Source organism: Euwallacea fornicatus, chromosome 3 (assembly GCF_040115645.1).
Source record: "Euwallacea fornicatus isolate EFF26 chromosome 3, ASM4011564v1, whole genome shotgun sequence".
NCBI classification, from domain to species: domain Eukaryota; kingdom Metazoa; phylum Arthropoda; class Insecta; order Coleoptera; family Curculionidae; genus Euwallacea; species Euwallacea fornicatus.
In genome coordinates, this window is record NC_089543.1 from 1,682,656 (window position 1) to 1,704,488 (window position 21,833).

The following is a 21,833-nucleotide window of genomic DNA, read 5'->3' on the forward strand; positions in this document are numbered from 1 at the left end:
TAAATATAATTCCTAACGGGGGTTCCGTTATATGCTCAAACAGCAATTTTTAAACCAAACACTACGCTACTGATTTTACTGTTTACCACCGTCGTTACTACGTGACATATGGGAATTAAGGGCCTGTAAATCTTGTAGAAATAACAAACGATTTGGGAATAGCGTGTTAACGCGTGTAGATTCAGTGTAAAATTGCTAAATGGTGCAGTTCATTGTATTGAAATAATGAATGTTTCCCAGTCGAATGAATCCTAACTCTCTGCAGCCCTTTAAGAAAATATTATACACTCGAGCTATATCGGTAAAACACAAAATTAGCTTCAAGATTTAACCAAAGGAGAGAGCAAACAAATAAATATTCTCTGTTGAAGTAAATCTTATATGGAACACAGGCGTGTCGCTTTTTGCCGCAGAATCATCCTGTAGGTATTTAGGAGGTTTCGGGTTTATTTCGGTACACAGGTGGAAAGATCCGAAAGCGCAACAAATATTTGCACAGAGAGTTTATTCAGAGTCACGTTCGTATAGTTCTGCTTGGCTTCATCTTACGCGCAGAGAATGCTACCCTGAGCTTTCGGGTTATTTAGACTATAAGCTTAAAAATACTATCCCCTAAAGATTAGTCGAACCTACCGGTTAATTATAATTGACCCACGTTGTCGGAATTAGTATTATTAACACTCAAAGCTGCCGGAAGCAGCCTTTAAATTAGATCTGGAAAGTCTGGAAATCATCACAGATTATTCAAGAAACTGGTAGATATACTAGAGAGGCGAAAATTCCAAAGATGGAAATTTCGATGACAATTTTGCTGCCGTGGAATTCAAAAGAATCTTCGAGAAATATTACGAACTTCAGAGAGTTAAAGAAGATCGAAAATCGTCGCAAAATATTCTGGAAACGTTCTGGGAATTTCCCACTGGTAGAATCTAATAGATTTTTTTTCTATCAATATTCACAATCACTTGTCGGTCAATTAAAAGGTCTAGTACTAAACACATTATGTAGGGTATAAAAGACAATTCAACTACCTTGAACAAAGGAAGAGCATGCACATTAACGTATAATAATTTCGTTTAATAAAAATTTGCTTAATCTGATCGTTAAAATTGTGTAAATACATAACGCTGTATATCTTAAAGCGTACGAGCACAATAACCGATTGACAGATTTGAAATTAATACCTTCGGAATAGATTTTAGGTACCCTCGTATTGATTGCTACTTCAAACCTGAAACCTCCAGAGATATTTTGGATTTGACATAGTTATGCTCCCTCTCTTTGCTCAGCATTGTGAAAATTAAGGACATATCAGTCAGTCAGTCAGTCAGTGTGTACAATCGATATAATCCTGTGTTAGGAATAGCATGTAAAATTAAGGCCACTCGGCATTTCGAACAAAGGAGTCTCAGTTGTATTCTAAGGGGTGCAGTTTGTTACAAATTCACGGAATATCATTATATTAGTTGCTACGTAAGTTTCACTTTCAGCAACTTCAATTTGGCTTCGTTTATCCCCGACCGACTCGGGGTGCAAACTTTTTGCTTTCCCCTTTTCCAGTTCCAACTTGATTTTTTTCTCGTTTCGCTGCTAATTTAAATGTTTTGTTGGAAATCCGTAATTAAAGCAGCTCTGGCTTGGCAAAAGGAAGACAGCGCGATCCCTTCGGCGGAATTTTAAAAAGGGCTATCGATGGGCGACGCCGGATAACCGTTTCTTTATCTGGAAAGGAAAACGAATCACAACTGGGTATTGTGCACGTTTTGCACCAAATCAGTATTGACACCAAAATTGGAGAATCGCCTCAGAAGTTAATATCGAAAACTTAATTTGAAAAGTGGCTCATAACGATTCGCCGACAAATCTGTGAGCACAGTACCATTAGAACAACCAGAAATCAATAAATTCGTGCTCAGTAAAATCAGTCAGTCGCATGAATTCCTTTACACTGCTCATATTTCCCACTCCGGGACACGAACCCCAAAATACATTGCTCAATGCAACAAAGGAACAATTCAATTGAAATGTTGCGAAAATTTGTAATTTCCGTAATGCCACGAGGCGATACGAAAATTATTATTATTAAAATGCGGGAAAAAATATGTTATTATTAAACTGCAACATAACGAACTGGATGAATTTACTTTATATTTCTTCTTTATTTATCAAAGAAGAACCCATTTGAGCGATTGTGCCAGATACATGTCAAAGTTGGAGGACTAAGCTTTTACATTTACTGCTCCTAGAATTGCCAGACAATTCGATCATTTTTGTTTTAACAGATTTTGGGGGTTCAACAATGATTTTTATTCCCGCATCAAATTCAAAGATTGTGGGAAACTCTAATTAGCATTTTCTGGAGAAAGAAAACCTCTGCGAACTTTTATTCTATCCTCAATTCCAGGTGCAAGTTTAAACCGTCAAACTCCAATTTCATAGTCCAAATCATTATTATGTAAAGCATTAATTTCTTTACCGATGTTAAATGGCTTTATTGATCACAAAAATACCACAATACCAATACCAAACTTCAAAACTCCAGGGCAAACGCGTCGCACAACGATTACCTGAAATCAATTACTAGTGTAGATAAGCTGATATGGGCCTCTTCAGATCTGCCTATAGAAAGCTTCACTACACGAGGGCGGATATGATCTTGCTAAAAAAGGTGGTTTTGTATGTGTGGAAGATATATGAAAATACGGGGCTCCCCCACCTCATGAATCTTCCACTGAGCGTTCACAATGGCTTGGTTTAGCACGAACTGAGACCTATAGCCGGATTCTTAGCTGTCAATTAGGATCCATTGATTATCGACAAATCGACATCCCTGCTCGTTACAAATAGGGATGTCGGCACATATTCATGTCGATAGACCAAGATTGAGGGAACTTTTCTGACTTACCTTCTAAGGCGCAGTGCACATTATGCCATGGCCCACATTTGCGCCTGACTTTTGATGTCTCAGATCTCCAAATAAAATCGAGACATTTCACTGGATACTACAGGCTTCCTACCTCCAGATTCCAATGCAATCACAACTTCTCACACCTCCAAATGTTGGCTGTCGATGTTGAGCTGTGAGGGATTGCACAAAAACCGTTTTGACTTGATAATCACCTTCCTTCGCTGTTTCGAAGGTTTTAATTAGGGTTTATATATGAAAAAAACCGAATCCGTATCTTCCTGTCGCTCCGAATCATTAAAAATGTTCGCCTTGAGAAAGGCAAGAGAGCGATTAAGATGTGGTAAATAGGATAATAAGCTGAAAGTCTCAACACCGCGGTAAACGGTTTACCGTTACAGTACGACCTCTATTACCTAACCATTGTTCTGGTACTGGACAGTCGGTCTCTAATTGTGATTAGACAAACGTGGAAGTCTTGCATCTCATTAGAACGTTTCTGGTCTATAGTTTCCCTTCTGCTAGTTTCCTAACCCTTCATAATCCACGACTGATAACAACGTATGGTTGTGGTTTGGCTTCGGTTAAGACGATTTCCAATTTCCCGGGAGGAAAACCCACCTTCCCCGAAGCTAACAATTCGACCTCTGCGAAATTTCCTTAATTGCCCATAATTTGCGTAATGCTGCACTATAGGCCTAGTTGCCCCCCTCCCATACTCCAAACTATCAAATAACGATAAAAATTGAACAACATTGGGAAACGATATCTTACTCGGTTATTATTTTTGGGTAGTTACAGGTGTCTGTCAAGTTCGGTGGATTACAGAGTGACTGTGTTACTTTACAGCTTAGGCATTAAAAGTGTCGCTTTATCGTCTATTTAAAGCGGTTAAAAAGTCAGTTTTTTTCCAATAGAAAAAAAAATCTATTCGTTGCTGTAATGTTTGAACATAGTTTTCCTGCAAAATTAACAGTCTTTGTGCTTTAGTTAGTTTTGGGTCCGAGGAGGCTAGAATGGAACGAATACTGTGTAAATATTTAGTAGAAACATGGGCGAAACCAGCCGCTAAGATAACTGTTATAACCTCATGGCTGCGCATTCTGGCAATCGGCTTGTTACTAACAAACCTATTGTGAAGGAATGCTTCCCGCCGCATTTAAGATAATATTCCTTACTATCCGCTTTATATATTCCAGCTAGATATCTGTATCTGCCGAACAGTTTAAAATCAATGCTTAATACCGGTTCGTTATTACAATCACAATAACAACTGCTCCGATTTCCTGGGGAGTTTAATGAATAAACTTGTAACTCCGTTGCTTGCTCTTATTTTTCCCAAGATGGGAGGTTTAGCAAGGGATCGGCTCCAATTATACTGAATCTCAAGTAGGTAGAGAACATATTTATTATTACCTTCCTATAAATTCAGCAATCTAATAAATATTAAAGCCTTATTTCCTATTTTGGATATTTCCCCCTTTTCTCTGGCAATTCCTTCCGACTTCTTGACTTCCAACTAGCGACATCCCCATGCTGTTATCCATTGTATCAGAAAGAGTGGAATTACATTTATGTTTTATTTGTCCCCAAAGGGATTTTTTTAACCAGGGAAATATATAATCTCATATGCACTTCCCCTGAAATATAAGAGCTGTGTGACAGTTCACATATACCATTTTTAAACTATGAATTTATCATGTGTTGTCCACTTTTTAGCTTTCACAAGAAGGTGAGCTATGATATATTGTATGTCATCTTGTAACGTTTAAGTCGGCTTGATTTAAACGTCAGAAGATGACGAAAAGCAAGAATTTTACTTGGCAACTATACAAATTAGGAATCAGCTCAACAAGGTTGGTTATGCATTCAAGCCGACTCAAATATGGCCTGGCACTCCTGACATGGAAAGATCTGCATTATGTATTCCCTAAATCCAGAAGCCACATGCCTGGGTATACACACACCTAATATAAAGAGATTTATCTAAACTAAAAGAAATGTGACAATATTTTTCATGAATATATTCAAACTTTTCCCTTATATAGACTTTAATGGCTTTGTCGGTTATTTGTTTTAAGTGTCCTTTCCTTGCATTTTAATGGTTTAACGCATAAATTTAAGACTAAATGGGTTGTTTGAAAATTTCGGGTATGAAGTCTGAAAAGGAAGAAAGCTCTCCCCGTATAAATATGTTATAAAGAGCTGATGAAAGAAGTGTCGGTTTATAATTCTAAGGGCGGCTTAGTAACCCTTCAAGCTAACTACTTGTTATGCATTACGTTACATTCATTTTGCGTTCGTTACTAAAAGCATTTGGATTTTTCACCCCCGACGCGAGAGAAGACGAGTAGTCATATCCCGTACATAAAATAACTCTAAAATTTGTAACAAATTGTCGAGGATTTTTCAGGAAGATGAGGCACGGCAGGGCAAAAATTTAATAATGATCGATGTCTAGTTGCATAACAAACTCTATGGCATTAAATTGTTTGACATTATGGAATTATCGAGGCATTTTCAACGAGTTTATTACATCTCATTTAAATTTCGGGAATTTGCATAATGTAAAAATGTGAATCGGGTTTAACGTTTGAATTTATATTCATCAAAAATCGTGAGCCGCATGGCAATACTGACCTTAATCACCCTAGTATTTCTATATGGTCCATATAAAATCCCATTCAAAACGTTAAATAATAACATCAGGTTAATTATTAATTTTATATAGTCAATTTAAACAGTTTCTGCAAATGCCGCTAAACAAAAATGATATATTTCGGGATTATGTTAAATCATCAATAATTTAATTTTTCGTATAAATACGCATATCGGAAATTTAATTTCTTTTCAAACAATTTAATTGCAAACATGGATGGCTGATTTAATTTATTATATGTATATGAATGACTACTTTGTAGGGATTAACACGTATTAAAAGCTTTTTGACCTTGTGGTTGTTTTGATGAAATCGTCAGTTTCGTATATAATGTGTCATTTTAAAAAGGTGTCGTTAGATTTAGACCAAAAGCACGTCAATTGAGATAGATATATAGAATATCTTGGTTGTTAAAGTTCAATAGGAAATATGCATTTGAGAATAGTGTGATATATCAACTAAATTCTTAAAATCCTGCATTTCCGATATACAGAGTGTTGAAGTTTCAGATTTACCTTTATTTCACATTGCAGTTCATTCCGTTTTCATGACATAAGTCGATATTTTGTAAAGAATGTATCGAAAAAATTCAGAGATGCAGAAGTTTGCAGGTGAAATATGTTAAATTAAAAAAAAAACAATTCAGTGCCCAACTTAATTCTGGCACGTGTGCAGTAAGTACAATTAGTTTTAAAACAATCTTAACCAGGAATTTTTGATTTACTCATTACCTCCGTGACTACTATACACAATTTGTTGCTGCAGTTCGCTGTGCGGAACAGCTTTGATTTTTGACTTGCCACACTTTCGTACCCTTTCAAATCATACAAATGTTGTGGCGTTTATTGTATGTCTTAGTTCTAATGAGTTTTTCAAATAAAATTTTAATATTTTGTAAGCACTTTATCCTTGCCTTCGCCCCTGATTGATGGTTATATAAGGAAACAATCCAAGTATGCGAGAATCTTGTAAAATTAAAGAAGCATTCCAAGCTTCGGTCAACAGAAGACTAGTAGCGTACGATAAAAAAGCCCAAAATGGTAAAGGAGATCCTGGCCCAAAAAAATTTACCACCCTGAAAAATTTTACAACAAAGTGTGAATCGTAGCCACGTTGATTCTGGAGAATAGCGTACATAAAAAAAATCAACTTTGCCAGAAAATCATAGTTGTACCTGAACTAGTTAGAATTTTCTTTATAAGGAAAATCAATGGAGATGATCCTTTTTAAAATGATATTTTAAAAATTTAGCTTTTTCAGTGGTGTCACTCCTATTCATATTTAACAAAAAAAAATAAATAAAGTGAACATTAAAATTAAAACGTGACATTCTTCTGACAAAAACCGAAAAAGTAAGTCACCGATAAGCTGTCTTTAATATTGCCCCGCAAGGAAATATGAGATGTCAACATCCGTATTGACTCTTGATCTTTTCAGGGTTCGCTTTAAGCAAATATTCTTGAAGCACTTTAAAAAACACTGACTTATGTAAAAAAAATAGTGTATCTAACAACTCTTGTACATATTTATATTCATGTATTTTCGCACGTTTCCCGGGACGTAAACACACAGCTGATTTGCAACTTCTCTACGTAGCACTTCGGCTTCCAGACATGTTTTTTGATCTTATGATATACGGACATATCAACGAAGAGCAGAAATCAAAACACAGCATGGACGAGAATTCGGAATGTTATATAAGAAACACTGGATATGCATGAATAAAATGAGCATTTTTGTGTTGCTTATTTCAGAAGATTATTTCAAGAAAACATTTTCTTAGGTAACGACACTAATGAAATAACCTTATAGGGGGATTGTTGTTTCTACGCAGTCCCCTGCTGGCCCCAAAACAAAATCAGGGTCGAAAATATCCTAATTCGGCACGGACTTTGGTTAATTAATAAAGTTATGCAAACATATCCCGTAATATCCTAAACTAACAGGATTGACAGTTTTCAAATGGATTCCTGAAGCTTCCAGCAAAAGTGGAGATATCTCCTGCCATAGATAAGTTAAAATATAGCCCTACTTTGAGGTGAAATGTGGGGAGGGTTTTTGTTCATGATTTAAATATACCGAAAAAAATATTACGATTGCGTATGGGCCAAAACTTTAGTTTTAACATTCAACTAATATAAGTAATGTTTGCTAAAAACTTATTTAAAACATCTAGAATCATCCGGCTCTAATAATTTATATAATGGTATATCATCATTTTTTAACATGTCATTTAACATGTAAAGCCACGTACAGACATGCAACAGAACCCAGTTCCGTAGCACCAACCCGCAACAAGGTACCAAGTACTCAATTCCAGCACTTCTCTACATACCTGGATGAATCTCTGTAACATAGTCGCGATTTAGGTTTCATACACTTGATGGAACTATACCGGGTGGTCCATTTAACCTGATAAATCCAAATATCTCAAAAATTACGCATCGGATTGAGAAAAGTTCGAAATGAAATTTCTGTGTTTCGAAGGGATCTATTCAATGACACCAAACACAACCCCCTAACTCTACCACCCTGAGGTGGAACGAGAGTAACTTTAAAATCTTAAATGGCAACCCCCATTTTTTTATTGTGGATTCGAATTCTACGACGGAAATACGTGGGGTTTTTCTAAAACTTTTTTTCAGTTCGTCACAGATAGCGAATTGATTCCGGAAGAAAGTATCATATCTTTTGTTTGTTCATTTTTACCATGAATACATTATTTAATGATGTAAGAATTGATATTATTTTTGCGTAAGGGGCATTTTTGGATTATGACATTCCTTTCGAAACTTATAGGAATTGTTTTGCTAATAGAGGAATGCTATCCCTTTCCACCTTTTACCGCATTGTATGTTTGTTTAAAAAGAAACTAGTTGCGTTAAACCTCCACGAAAAACAGCGTTCAAAAATATTGACTCATGAAAACAACGAAATACTTTTTTAGGAGCTGTGAATGTAAATCCACATGTAAGTACGAGAAGATTATCATTAGAGTCAGGGATATCGCTAGAAAGTGTATTCAGAATTCTTCACAATTTTAAATATCATCCTTACCGCACTTCGTTATACAAAGAACTGAACCAAAATGATATCTATCTTTATATGCAATTTTGTGAATGAGCATTGCAAAAAATTAACGAAAATAAGTTTTTTTTTCATTTGTTTTCTTTACGAATGTAGCCAGCTTCTCAAATCATGAACAAGTAAATTTAAGCAGTTTGCGCTACTAGTCTACCGAAAAACTAGACTGAACATTATAAGTCGCTAATCTACGGCCATGGTCTGTAAATCTTTTATGTAGGATACTTGGTTATACAATAATTAGTCAATATTCATTAATGGTTCATTGAATGGCATAAAGTATAAAAATTTCTTGAATAAACATTTGCCATTATTTTTGGAAGATATTAATTTGGAAACTTGTCATTCTGTGTAGTTACACGATGCAGCACGAAGGATTGCCCAGCTCATTGGGCCTTAGCTTCCCGAGAAACATTACATCGTGAACATCTCAATCCATGGATTGGACGTGGAGGATCTATTCGTTGGCCAGCACGATCGCCTGATCTTGTTCAACTTGACTTTTTCTTATGAGATCATCTCAAAGAAGAAGTGTATTAAACAGTAACCACAACGCCTGAAAACACGACAGAAAGAATTGGGAATGCTTGTGTCCCTATTTTTCCCGGAGTTTTAGTGTCCATTTGGCGCGCATTGCAGGCGCGCTTGAGAAAACGTATTGATGAATGTGGTGGACATTTTAAATATTTGCTTCATCGTTAATTTAATGTTTGATTTGTTGTGTTGATTGGCATGAAAATTGAAGTTAAAAGTTTATTTATATCCTTAATAATAAGTAAAATGAAATTTATTTTTTATAGATGATTTTCTTTCCTTAAACCTAGTCCACTTGACGTTCTTAAACTCTATCGAATGTGCCAAAAAAAGATTAGTTTCCATTTAAAAAATAAAAGATACGAGACTTTCTTCCGGAATCAGGATAAAACTTTTCTCACGATAGCACCATCTGTCGCAAATCCAAAAAAAGTTTCAAAAAAATTCCACGTAACTTTCGTCGTAGAATCCGAATCTTCAAAAAAATGGGGGTTGTCATTTAAGATTTCAAAGTTACGCCTGTCCCACCCCCAGGTGTAAGGTTGAAGAGTTGTGTTTAGTAGCATTAAATGGGTCCCTTCGCGGCAAACAAATCTCATTCGGAACTGTTTTCAGTCCGATGCGTAATTTTCGAAATATTCCAATTTGTCAGGTTAAATGGACCACCCGATATTATGTTCAGCTGAAATTTGAAAAGCTGCAGTAGAATTTCGAAATTTTTCGAAGTGTCATTTTCAATCTAATCGCCTGTTATTGGACTTTATGTCGTATCGGGACACCTCATATGAGATTTTGGAGAAGCTGGGAAAAGCAGTTTGTTAAACTTTTTCATTACATTGCATGTATGTACATATAAATACTCTTATTTGATAAAAGCTTTTCCTACTTTACGTGTTTTCATATAAATCATGCATTCATATTCCAAAAAGTACACGTCTGATATCTAATTCTAGACCTGCATGTATATTAAAATCACATTGACAGAGATTTATGCAACGCAGACCAAATTCTGGTCGAACTTAAAATACAATTTCAAGTTGAAGGCACTTTCGTTAGCACAAGAATGCTATTGCGCTGACACTGCCAGCAAATTGACATGCATTCTGCAATATTCCTCTAATTCCGGATTTCGGACGGCGAATCCACAAGTTTCTCTTATTTCGTTGGGGGAATAAGGAGGGCATTAAATTTATTTCAATATAAGGCATCTTCTAGTGTCCCTTGCCGGAGTACATGTCAAGCGGCATTTATTCGACCAGAGATAGAGTTTTAACGAGTTTTAAAACGCAAAAATAATTGTAAAGTACCATTATTATAATATTTAATTATGTACGAGGTTCTAGAATGAAAGTAATCAAGATTCAATTTTCTTTAATAGTTTAAAAAGTAATTTCCGTAACTAAAGTGTTACTGGCCTTTCGAGTAAAGGGAAATGGACACTATCAGAGAAACGAGAATTTATTTCAAATAGCTGTGGCCGGAGAATATTCTATAAGACGACTCTTTTCTAGCTTTGTCTCTTCGCAAAAAGCGTTCAGAACTATTGGATATCTAATTTGTATATATTTAATCCCTGAATGAAAACCGTTAATGCTGCAAATAAACCGGGAGCTCGGGCTTTAAGTCGGAACAATGTTTTAGGGTTAGCGGCGTCTGCTTGTTGAAAGATGGGGCCAATAGACCGAAGCCGTAAGACCAAAACCTATAAATTCAATTGCATTACGATGAAATCTTTTGCGAAGCTAATCTTGGGTGAAGCTCTGGAAAAGAGATGGGGAGGTTGATGCAAAATATTTGCAGAAAGTAAGTAGCATTTAATAAACGTGAGAGTGGTCGCGCTGAAGGTCCCTAAGAGACTTGACTAAGAGATAATGGGCGAAGCGGCTTGTCGACGGCACTTTAGAAGTGGTTGAATTAACCCGTAACATGAATTGCACAAGTCCCTCGGTGGTAAAACGCACTGTTAGCATGAGCAGACGTTTTATCACTGGGCTGACTCCCCCAGCAGCTCGCAGCCAATAAAGCGCGACTCGGCGCTCGTTCATTTCATTCGATTCATATTCCGGGCCGATGTTCAATTTACATGTTATCGATATTTTTATACTCGTTATGAAATCGTTTTACAATCAGCCACCTTCATATACGCATTGCCCGCGGTTGAGGTGCTGTTACGGCAACCGGAATCGTAGTTCCTCACCCAGAAGAAATCTTGCGGCCGGTTAATTCGCTTCGCTTCTGAATTTTTGCCGCGTTTATTTGCATTCACACACCTCCGGCAATTTTTGCTTAATAAAATGCTACACCACGTGTTCTTTTTTCACTTCGGCTGGTACGAAACCTTATCAAATCATATGGCTTCACATCTAATTGGAAATCCTTCTTGAGATTCAAACAATGTCTCTCTTCTCCCAATTTTTAATGACTCCTAATAGTCACTTCTACGTTTTTTTTCCAGTCATGTTTCTTCTGGTATTACTCCAACACGTACAATTTGACATGAAGAATTTCGTAGCATATTTTTATAACATAGAATTGACTATTCCGTATAAAAATAGACGGGACGTTTTGTGAATTACAGTTGGCAGCAGGATATACCGTGTGTGTCCAAGATAAGGACGTTCACATGTTCAATTCAGACTTAGCTAAATAGGACAAAAGTTACATATTCAAAAGGGCAGTTTCACGCTGCGAACAGATCTAAAACTGATCAAAATATTTCAAAAGTTTTTGAGATTGATTCTCCTGAAAATGCAATCGGCTTATTTAGTACTGACTTATTTTACTATATCGTATTGTAACGGATTCGACGATTTATTAAAACATTGTAATATCCGTCGCTGTCGTACTTATTTTCTCTCACGTCTCTAAGAAAATCCAGGAATAGGCAACTGATTATGATGCCGACTGGATGCCGGCACGTGATGGGAGGCTTTCAAGCGTTGTTCTTCTTCCGTTTCATCTTTCACTAAATACTAATTTCACGTTTTTATTAAAAAAAATCTGACCTTTGGAATAGAGTACAAGAATAAATACGCAGAATAAATCTTCCCAGAACTCTATAGTATAAATCTTGGATGATATAAATGAAACACAGGGTGTCTCAAAATAAAAACAGGCGCAGCTATAACTCAATTGCATTTTGACGAACTAGGAACTAAATAAAATGATATTTTTCAGGCTACTAAGTAATGCTAAAGTCGATTATTTTAACTCAAGTTCTTCTGCTTCGGGTGTCAACTTCATAATTTCAAATAGAACTCTGTATTCTTTTTTACATTTTTTGAGAGAAAATATTTTTCTGAATTTAATGATGTATGGCAAGTTAACGTTCAAACAATTTTTTACTGAAAACAAATTTCAAATTTAAACAATATGTATTATATAGCTGATTATATTTTAAATTTGGACGTTATGAGTTATGTAACCATCAGTATTGTCATGGGGCCATCTGCGTTATTCTGTGATCATGTGCATTTCATTCCATCTCATCCCATTGTATCATCTTGTACAAAGACGCCTGGCGCCATGCAAAAGTGGCGCCCATATGATACCCAGCGAGAAAGGACAAGACAAACCTGTCCGTAACTATTGGAACCACATCACTCTTCCATATAATTTTCTGTGTGCAGTTAAGCTACAAGTGTGATTATTGTAAATTTGTTCTTTAGTGCAATAAAAAATGTGATTAGTGTTGTTATTGGCGGCAATCATCAAATGTCAATTTTAATAAACACGTTGCTAAATGCAGAAGAAACATCCTATTTATAATATTCAAGTGAATGTTGAGTAGTCAAAGAAATATAATTTTTAAATTTTTTCGCTTTAAAAATTGTTTTAACATTAGCTTGTTATACGTCATCGGGTTCAGAAAAATACTTTCTATCAACAAATGTAAAAAAAATGGAGTTCTGTTTGAAATTCTGAAATTGACCCAAGGAGCAGAAAGGTTAAAATAAAAAAAAAACTTTGACTTTAGTAGACGGAAAAATATTATTTTATTTGGTTCGTAATTCATCACAATCCGTTTAAAAATAACTGAGTCATACCTTCGCCTACTTTTTTGAGACATCCTGTACAAAAAACGACAAAATAATTGATCTTATTTAATGAATATTAACACATACATAAAATGTAAATTTAAAACATAATTCATTTTTTAATAGTGAAATCTCCATTGCAAAATGTACCAATCAATAAATGGGACAAAAAATATCTCTCCGCAGTACTTGATGTAAAGCAGATATATCTCGGATGCACAAATATGAATTTTATCGTACAAAATCAATGGTTGATTCTTTCTACAAAAAAAAACGCCCGATCTCGTGCTCGTTTCCATCGTTTACCTGCGAAAGCTCGTTAGATCATCAGCTTATTTCAACAATGCCCAAAGAAATCGAGTTAAATTGTAAATGATACGTTTGTTTGATAGACCGGTATGGAATATCGCAAATGGATGTAAAACGGTTTAACCGATTTACAGAAACACATTATCAATAACGGAGTATAATTAACGATTTGGGACAATGTGTCGTAAGTGATATAATTTCTATTGATCAATAGGAGAGCTATTAGGAATGCTAGCAGGTGGAACGTATGTAACTGGAGGCGTTAACATGCATTGTATGGAGGCTTACTTACTATAGACGGTTTAAAAATTCAATGAGTTAAATCCTAATTACAGAGTAACTTCTTCTGAAGAATTCAAGAAGCGAGAGGTAAAGTATAGCAAATAATTAAGGTTTTAAAATTTAAATACCGAGGGTGAAGTTCTGGTTTATGTTAGGCACGTATTCGAAACTGAAACCTTTATTTTAACAGGGCGCAAGGGGAAGTAAAGATTTAACCTCCACGGAATTTCTTTAATCCCTTCTTACATTTACGTCTCTCATCCCTAATTATCACACTTAGGTTTTTGTTCGGAAACAAATCCGCAAAGTCTCGCCTGGGATCAAAGGAAAACAGAAATTTCACTCGAAATTGTAGGGTCCGCTTTACCCGTGCTTTATTTTTATTAAATTTGGTCCCATCAATTAAGTTTATTTAATTTCACGTCTGCGGAATATCCAGGCCTTTATGTTAAAATCTCTTTTTTCTATCTGGAGTTGCGATAGAAATTAGAACCCTTAGCTGACTTATTATTTTCTACCCCCTTTCTGCTTCTGGCTTAATATCCTGACAGGTTAAATAAATAATAATCTCTCCGCATGGAAAATCACGATAGCTGAATGAAATCTTGTCTACGTTTTAAAATCAACGAGATGTCGGAAAGATGAAAATAAAATTAGAAACAATTAATTCGGCCTAGTCGCCCCGAAACAACGACGGGTAATATTTTCCCGCCCCTTTGTTGCAACTACTTGAACACAATTTACTTAGTTTCCACTAAAATGTTCGCAATTTTACTAGAGAACTATTTGTTTTAGTTCGAAAGCGAATCTCATCCATGATAAAACAAAACATTGCCTTCCTCGACTGCGTTTGGTTTATGAACTAGTGGTGTCAATTACTCCTGAAAATTTAATGTCTGGATAATCCAAAACTGAAGTGCGAATTTGCTCTATCAAAAAATAAAATAATTCAGAACACGTTTAGGAGAAATCCCGTTTTGTAAGTCTTATTTTTAACTTTTTAGCCTATTTCTGGCTTTGGAAGTCTTGAAAGTGCGCGATAAATTGACTTCGTGATTGGCACGCAATAAAATATTATTTTCCTTTGGAACAAATCGAATATTTAATTAGATACAACGGTGATTCCAGTCTGGAAAGTGTGAGTGAATGGCAAAATTACGGTTTAAACCGGATTGATTTAATTCCGTCGAAAAAAGTAGCAGCTATATAGCTTTACAAATTGAAATAGTACAATGATCAAACAGGCTAAAGCATTGTAAACCGGCAATATTGGTGTAACTTTACTCTAGTGAATATTTTAAAACCGTCAAATACGCCGCCATTTTGCGCTCTCTGCTTGACAAATAGTCCTCGTTATATTTGACTTTGCCGTTGAATTCCAAATTTAATATGTCAAAGAGAATATGCAGTTTTAGCAGACACAGCCCTCATCGATTTGAAATTTATTTTTTATTTTCATACAGTGCGTCGCCAATTGGTCCTACCTATGTGGGGATCCCTTCTTTTACCGTGAGAGCTGCAAAGTTGGTTAAACGGGGAAAGTTTTACATAATTTTATAAAAATCGCATACCGGTTTTAAAAATTGGAAAGGTATATGGAAAAGGAACATATTGGAACAACATCTCCCGGCAACCGAATATTTTTAATCACACGCCAATTACTTATAAACCAAATAAAAAAGTACCTACTTCAGATGAGTGGTTTTTTGTAATGTAATTGTATTTACAATAATTGAAATTACTGCCCTGCTGCTTGTTGAAAAGGTGGCGTAAAAATGTGTATGTAGTAACACTTCACATTTTCCGCAATTATGTGAAAAATTGAATTGCCACATAAAAACTGATTGAAAACTTTTTTCAGAGGATCATAAAAATTAAAAAAAAAAATTACTTAAAAAATCATTTTTTTGCGCATTACAAAAACAGCAGAGTACTAATTTTAATGTTTCTCCTACACGAAGAACTAGCAAAAGATGTAAGACACATCCAATGCCCTAAAATAAGTAGTTTAAACGAAAAACTTATTTTTTAAAATAATTCGCATAGGAACAGATAAGTTAAGAGGGTTAGTAGTGATTCATTGTCAGTTATTATGAAATTATTTAACTTTTCACACTTTGTATCTCGAGCAAAGCGCGCTATGGTGATAAATTGTGTTATAAATATACATTATTTTATTTTCGTTCAAGGATTGTATGATTGACGGTTTAACGTACTTTTTTTGTAACACCTTCCGTGTGTGCCAATTTTCCACGACATACTGGGAATCCATTGTAATTATTGAATTGCCTAATATTAACTTTCATCCAATACATATATCAATTTTAATAAAAATCCTTTTTTTATTGCCTTACTAATAAATATTTCTTAATTTTCAGTTGTAAGTGAAGAACCAGAATTCACCGATACCATCGAAAACATCACAGTGGCAGCGGGGAGAAATGTAAAATTCGCCTGCTCAGTGAAGAACTTAGGATCTTACAAAGTAAGTAGTCGGAAGTTGGAACATTTTTTTGACCAGCCGCTAAATTCTTGGACAAACAAACGAGCATTAAGTAAAACAAATTTAGTACACAAGGTATTCTATGTATTTTTAATGAGTTAAACTCATTTCAGGAGCTTTAGGCGCCCTTATTTATTTTTCTTTCAGTTTTAATGAATTTTTACCCCTTAAACTTTTACTACATCGACGCTGAGATCAAAGAAATTTTGCCCTCGGTCATAAAGCGAATGAATTTTAACTAAGACCACTCATTTAAGGCGCTGTATTATGTGGATTTAGTTCTAAATAACTTGCGGTTGGGCCATGGTTTATGTCAAATTCTTTTACTTCGACCCGTTATTTCTGCTATGATGAGCTCAAATATTCGACAGTAATTATAATGGGACTCTCTTGACGAAGGGAAGATTAAACATAAATACAGGAAACATCCGGATGAGGATTAGTCTGATCTATAATACCATCAGTGTTCAAATAATACCTTTGGAGTGCTCGCGGAGTTTCGCGTATCACAAAGCACCCAAATATGGATTCGTTGCGATATGCGAGTTTTATGAACAATTCAATTTTAAGCATTAGAATGTTTCTAATTACAAACCTTCCAATTGATAATCATAAATGGAACTTTTCAGGCGAACAAATGATATCAGTACTAAACGAAGCGTAGTTTCTCCCTATTGTAAACAAATTAATCTAATTTGAACAGACTAATATCCTTCTGCGGTTTCTAATTTTCGCGGTAACATTGGAAACAAATAACAAAATTAATTAACAAAAGAGTATGTAAAAGTTAAGCTCTTTTTAAGCCGAGTACTTATTTGGAACTGTGGACTTTATTAATTAATAAGCACTAAAATTGTCTATGTATGTTAAAGTTAGAAATATCAAGATTATTGAAACAGAATTAAACTAGACTACATGGAGTGAAATAAAGTTGCATATAAAGTCTCGTATGTGTCAGTCAGGCTTTTCTTAAAGTAATTTAAAGTAAAATCAGGAGTAAGAAACATTGGCGTCAGAGACAATAATTTACTTAGTATTAACATTAACCAAAGTATCGAGGATAGTCCCAAAAGAACCCGACCTAATAATTAAAAAAAATAAAATAAATTGGAGATTGTTACGTTATTTCTCAACATTGTCTCCTTTGAAGTAGACACAATTTTTCCAGCGATGTTCTATACTCTGTCATTAGTAAAAGCTTCGAATGCTTCAAAACAGGCATTAACCTTGGATTTACTTCTCTTCATTATGTGCAAATTCCTTTCCACTGAGCCATTATTTCAAGTTTGAGAATAGAAAATAATCTAAAATGGCGAAATCTGTCTCATAGGATGGGTGAGGAAAACGTTCGAAACCAAGGTGATTCATTTTGGTCAACGCAATGGCGGAAGTGTGAAGTAGTGCGTTGTCTTGATAACGAAACAAAACTTCCTTTTTTGCTTTTTTCCTCATTTATTCACTAAAACGCTACAATAAACGTTTGTACAATATTTTCCTTTTTTTTGTTTTTCCTTTAGAGAAATAGTCAATAAAAATTATCCCGTGTACATCCTAAAACACCGACCCCATCACCTTTCCTGCAAATGGAACGGTTTCCACCTTCTTTGGAGCCGATTCTCCCTTTTGAATCCATTGTTTTGACTGCTCTGTCATTTCATGCATGAAATGATGAACTTATATTTCATCTATGGCTATGAACAAGGCAAAAACTCGGCTTTATTGCTGCCAAACTTTGCCAAACACTCTCTTGAAATACTTTCACGGTACTTTTTTTCTTTAATTGTGAGTTAGCGTAGCACTCATCTTGCTCACAGTTTTCTCATATCCAATTGTTCGGTCAAGATGCGATGTCCAGTACTTTTTGAAATCTCTGTCATGTCTGTTAACTCATGCAACTTTAGCCGACGGTATTCCAGTACAGTTTTGTGGATTTTCACCACAATTTCTGGAGTGGTCACTTCATTGGGTCGACCACTGCAAAGTTCGTCTTGGCAGCCCGTACGACCGCGTTTAACTCTGCCACCCAATATTTTACTGTTGTTAACGAACGACCAGATTCCCCAAAGTAGAATCTAACTCCGTTTTAATGTTAGATGGACTAAGATAACCAAATAATAGTTTCGAATCACTTATCGATGACTAATTTTTTCTACGTTCACAAAATCTCAAAAAGTGTTCATTAACAACGGCTTCAAAACCACCACACATCGAACCTCAAATTGTAAACATAAGCTTTTTCAAATTAGGTCTTTGCAATATAGGTAGATTTTTAACAAAAATCGTCATCTACAATCAGTCCCATAAACAAGTCTAGGTACACCTAGAAAATTTTTATTATTTCATAGTTAGAATCACGATAAAAAAAATATTTTTAAATATATTAAAACTCTCTCATAAACGATCATTATTGATGATTAAAAATTTGGGTTTCGATTAATAGATTGAAAGAAAAAAAAATGAATATCAAAATTTGCAATATCACCAAAATGAACAGATACCAAAAATACCATAAAAACTACAAATTTGTTTACACTTTATGCATTTTTATCGCAATAATATGCACAAAGAATCGTTTAGTCTCGTGTAAAATTTTAAATGAAACACATTAAATCGAAATTTGAATATCTAACATCATGGTGTGTAGACAAATTGTAAAAGCAATTAGAGAATTAATAGTTCAATTACGAAACGAAGGAAAATCTTATGGTCACACAGCAAAACTGTTAAGTTACCTAATTCTTCAATGCAAACCATTATAAAAAATTTTAATTTAACAAATTCAATTAATAATAAACGCCGATCTGGACGCCCTAAAAAAATAAAACCGCGCGATATTGGGACTATTAGAAAAGTTGTATTAATCCCGGAAATTGGTGCTTCGAATTTGGCTGATCAAATTTGTAGACAAACTGATAAACGTATTAGTGCTGAAATTATAAGAAGAATTCTGAGATTAGAGGGATTTCATAGAAGGGTTCCTAGGAAAAGCCCCTGATCTCCTAGCAAAATTACAAAAACAATGCCTACAATTTGCGAACAGGTATTTAGAAAAAAGCCTTGAGTTTTGGAGCTCGGTCTTGTTTACCGATGAAAGCAAGAACAATATTTTTGGATTCGATGATAAAGGAAAAATATGGCGAAAACTAATGAAAAGCTGCAACCTGAAAACTTGTTACTCACAGTCAAGCACGGCAAAAGCAATGTAATGGTATGAGGCTCAACGTCTACGGTTGGAGTGAGGAACTTAGTTTTCATTGAAGGTGTAATGGGTCATCAGAAGTATTTCCAAATTTAGCGTGATAACCTATTGCCTTCAGTTGAACCTTTGGGATCAGGAAACCAAAGGATATTCCAACAAGACAACGATCCCAAACATACCGCCCTGATTGTCAAAAAATGGCTCTTTTGTAACGTGCCTAAGTAACTTCATTCTCCTTCACAGTCGCCAGATACGAACCTTATCGAACACCTATGGGACGAATTAGAGCGAAGGGTATGAAATTACGATATTTCAGGAAACGTCTCGCTAAAAAGAACATTAACTTCGGCTTGAGGTGAAATTACCCCACATATTACAAAAAATTTGGTTTCATCCATACCCCGAAGGTTGAGAGCAGTTGTAGATGCAAAAGGTAGACCAACAAAATATTAATTTGTATTTTATTGTTTTTTATGGTAAGTATAATAAAATTTTATCTGCTCTATGTTCACCTTTATGAGATAGGAAATTTTTATATTAATTTTTTTCCCAACCTATCAATCGAAATTCAAATTTTTAATTGCCAACAATGATCATTTATGAGAATGTTTCAATACATTTAAAAATATTTTTTACATCATGATTCTAATTATAATATGATAGGAGTGTGCCAGGTGTACGTAGACTTACGTGACTGACTGTATATTTCAAGTCGAGTATTTCTAGAACTATCTTCGTACGCAGATTTTAAAAAAATCATAATATGCTTTTCATTATTTTGATATCGAAATTTAATTTTATAAATCGAAGTTGATTTTTAGGATTTCGGTACCAAAACGTGTAATTCGAAGATACCGGGGTTGAATCTCAAACTTTAAAAGATCGCAATAAATTTATTGAAATATCATGAAAGGCTCCTTCTAATGGTATGCTAGATTAACACACGTCAGTTCAGTAGATAAAACTAACACAGAATACAAAATATAAAAATGTATAGTGGCAATAAAAAAAGAAGAATCTTTCAGATATGCAAAAATTCCTCTGTATAACACTAGCGCATTCATCCAAAATGAAATCACCTAGCTGAGAATGTATTTTTATTGCCAGAGAGCCGCCGATCCGAATGCTCTCTCTAATTCCAAACTTGTTGGTTTTTCCACACATTTTCAGGATTGGAATTGGGATATTAATATTAACATTTAGGTCGAGATCTTGGGACTGGATCCTTGTTCGTAGCTCGTGCTCGGTACTTTGCAAAAATATTAAGATATCAAGTAAATTTTTTTCAGCAATTTAGAAATATGTACATATAGCTAGTTTTTGGAGTCTGAGAAAACCATCTATGCTTGTCTTTCTTGGATTCTTAATGTATTTTCTTACTTAAAAGATTGAGCTCCTTTGTTTACACTTGAGAGACGTAGGTAGGTCGCTAGCGTAATCTGAAAAGAGTCTTTGGGTTAGACAGGTCCTTTTTAAGGCACACTTTTTTAAATACTGCTGCCCTTTAATTAACTTGATTTTCAGTTACAATTCTTAATCCCAAATTTAAAAATGTTTCCCGAGTACAAGCTTCTGCAATTTGTACAACTGGCATGATTTCTCAATGGATCACTTATTGAGGAACAATGGAAGAGAAAAACAATTAAACAACTCCGTCATGAATTTCATTTCCTTCGAAGCAAACCCTATACACAACAAACGGATTTCGTATTCATAAATACGAAAAGCAAGTCAGTTCTCGGCATTCGCTTCCCAAACGAATGACATAAAATGTATGGGTTGTTATTATTTGTTATAAATGTGAGAAAGAGCGAGACCGAACATGTCTGAGTTTATGGGGAGGATTTACAAGCGACAGCAGTCCCTAAGGTCTACTTTACAACTTTATTGACGCCTCAGCTCGCTTAAGATCTGTAAAAAGCATTTTCGGTTTGTTTAACGCTTTTAGGCAGTAGTGTGATGCAAAAATCTGGCACCTTAATCTGAAGACCGACTGAATAAAAGGAATTTCCTTCGCAGTTCTGGTTACAGCTTCCAGACAATGCCATTTACCTATTTTCTCTTTCCAGGACTCGTTTCCTTTATCGCTTTATTAGATAAAGGTATTGGAGTGTATACAAGGTCCGTGCACCGTCCTTAATATTGTTTTAAATCCACATATCTTCTAAAGAGCTCAATATTCAATCGAAGTAAGCACTGCGGCAGCAAGATTTCGTTGTTGTACACCGATAAAAAAGAAGTTCGTTAGAACTCTTAGACGTACTTTTCTGGCAATACTATTTACCTATTTTCCCAATGAGCGGTTTTCCCAGTATCGCCAC

General features: G+C 35.0%; 1 protein-coding gene across 4 annotated transcripts in view; it reads left to right on the plus strand.

Moving 5' to 3' along the window:
- Positions 1 to 21,833, plus strand: part of LOC136350647 (neurotrimin-like) — a 118,673-nt gene that overhangs the window by 37,807 nt on the left and 59,033 nt on the right. For all 4 annotated transcript variants that reach the window (XM_066302598.1, XM_066302599.1, XM_066302596.1 and 1 more), the window contains exon 2: positions 16,189 to 16,295. In XM_066302598.1, coding sequence (XP_066158695.1) covers positions 16,189 to 16,295 — 107 coding nt within the window. The remainder of the gene's footprint in view (positions 1 to 16,188; positions 16,296 to 21,833) is intronic.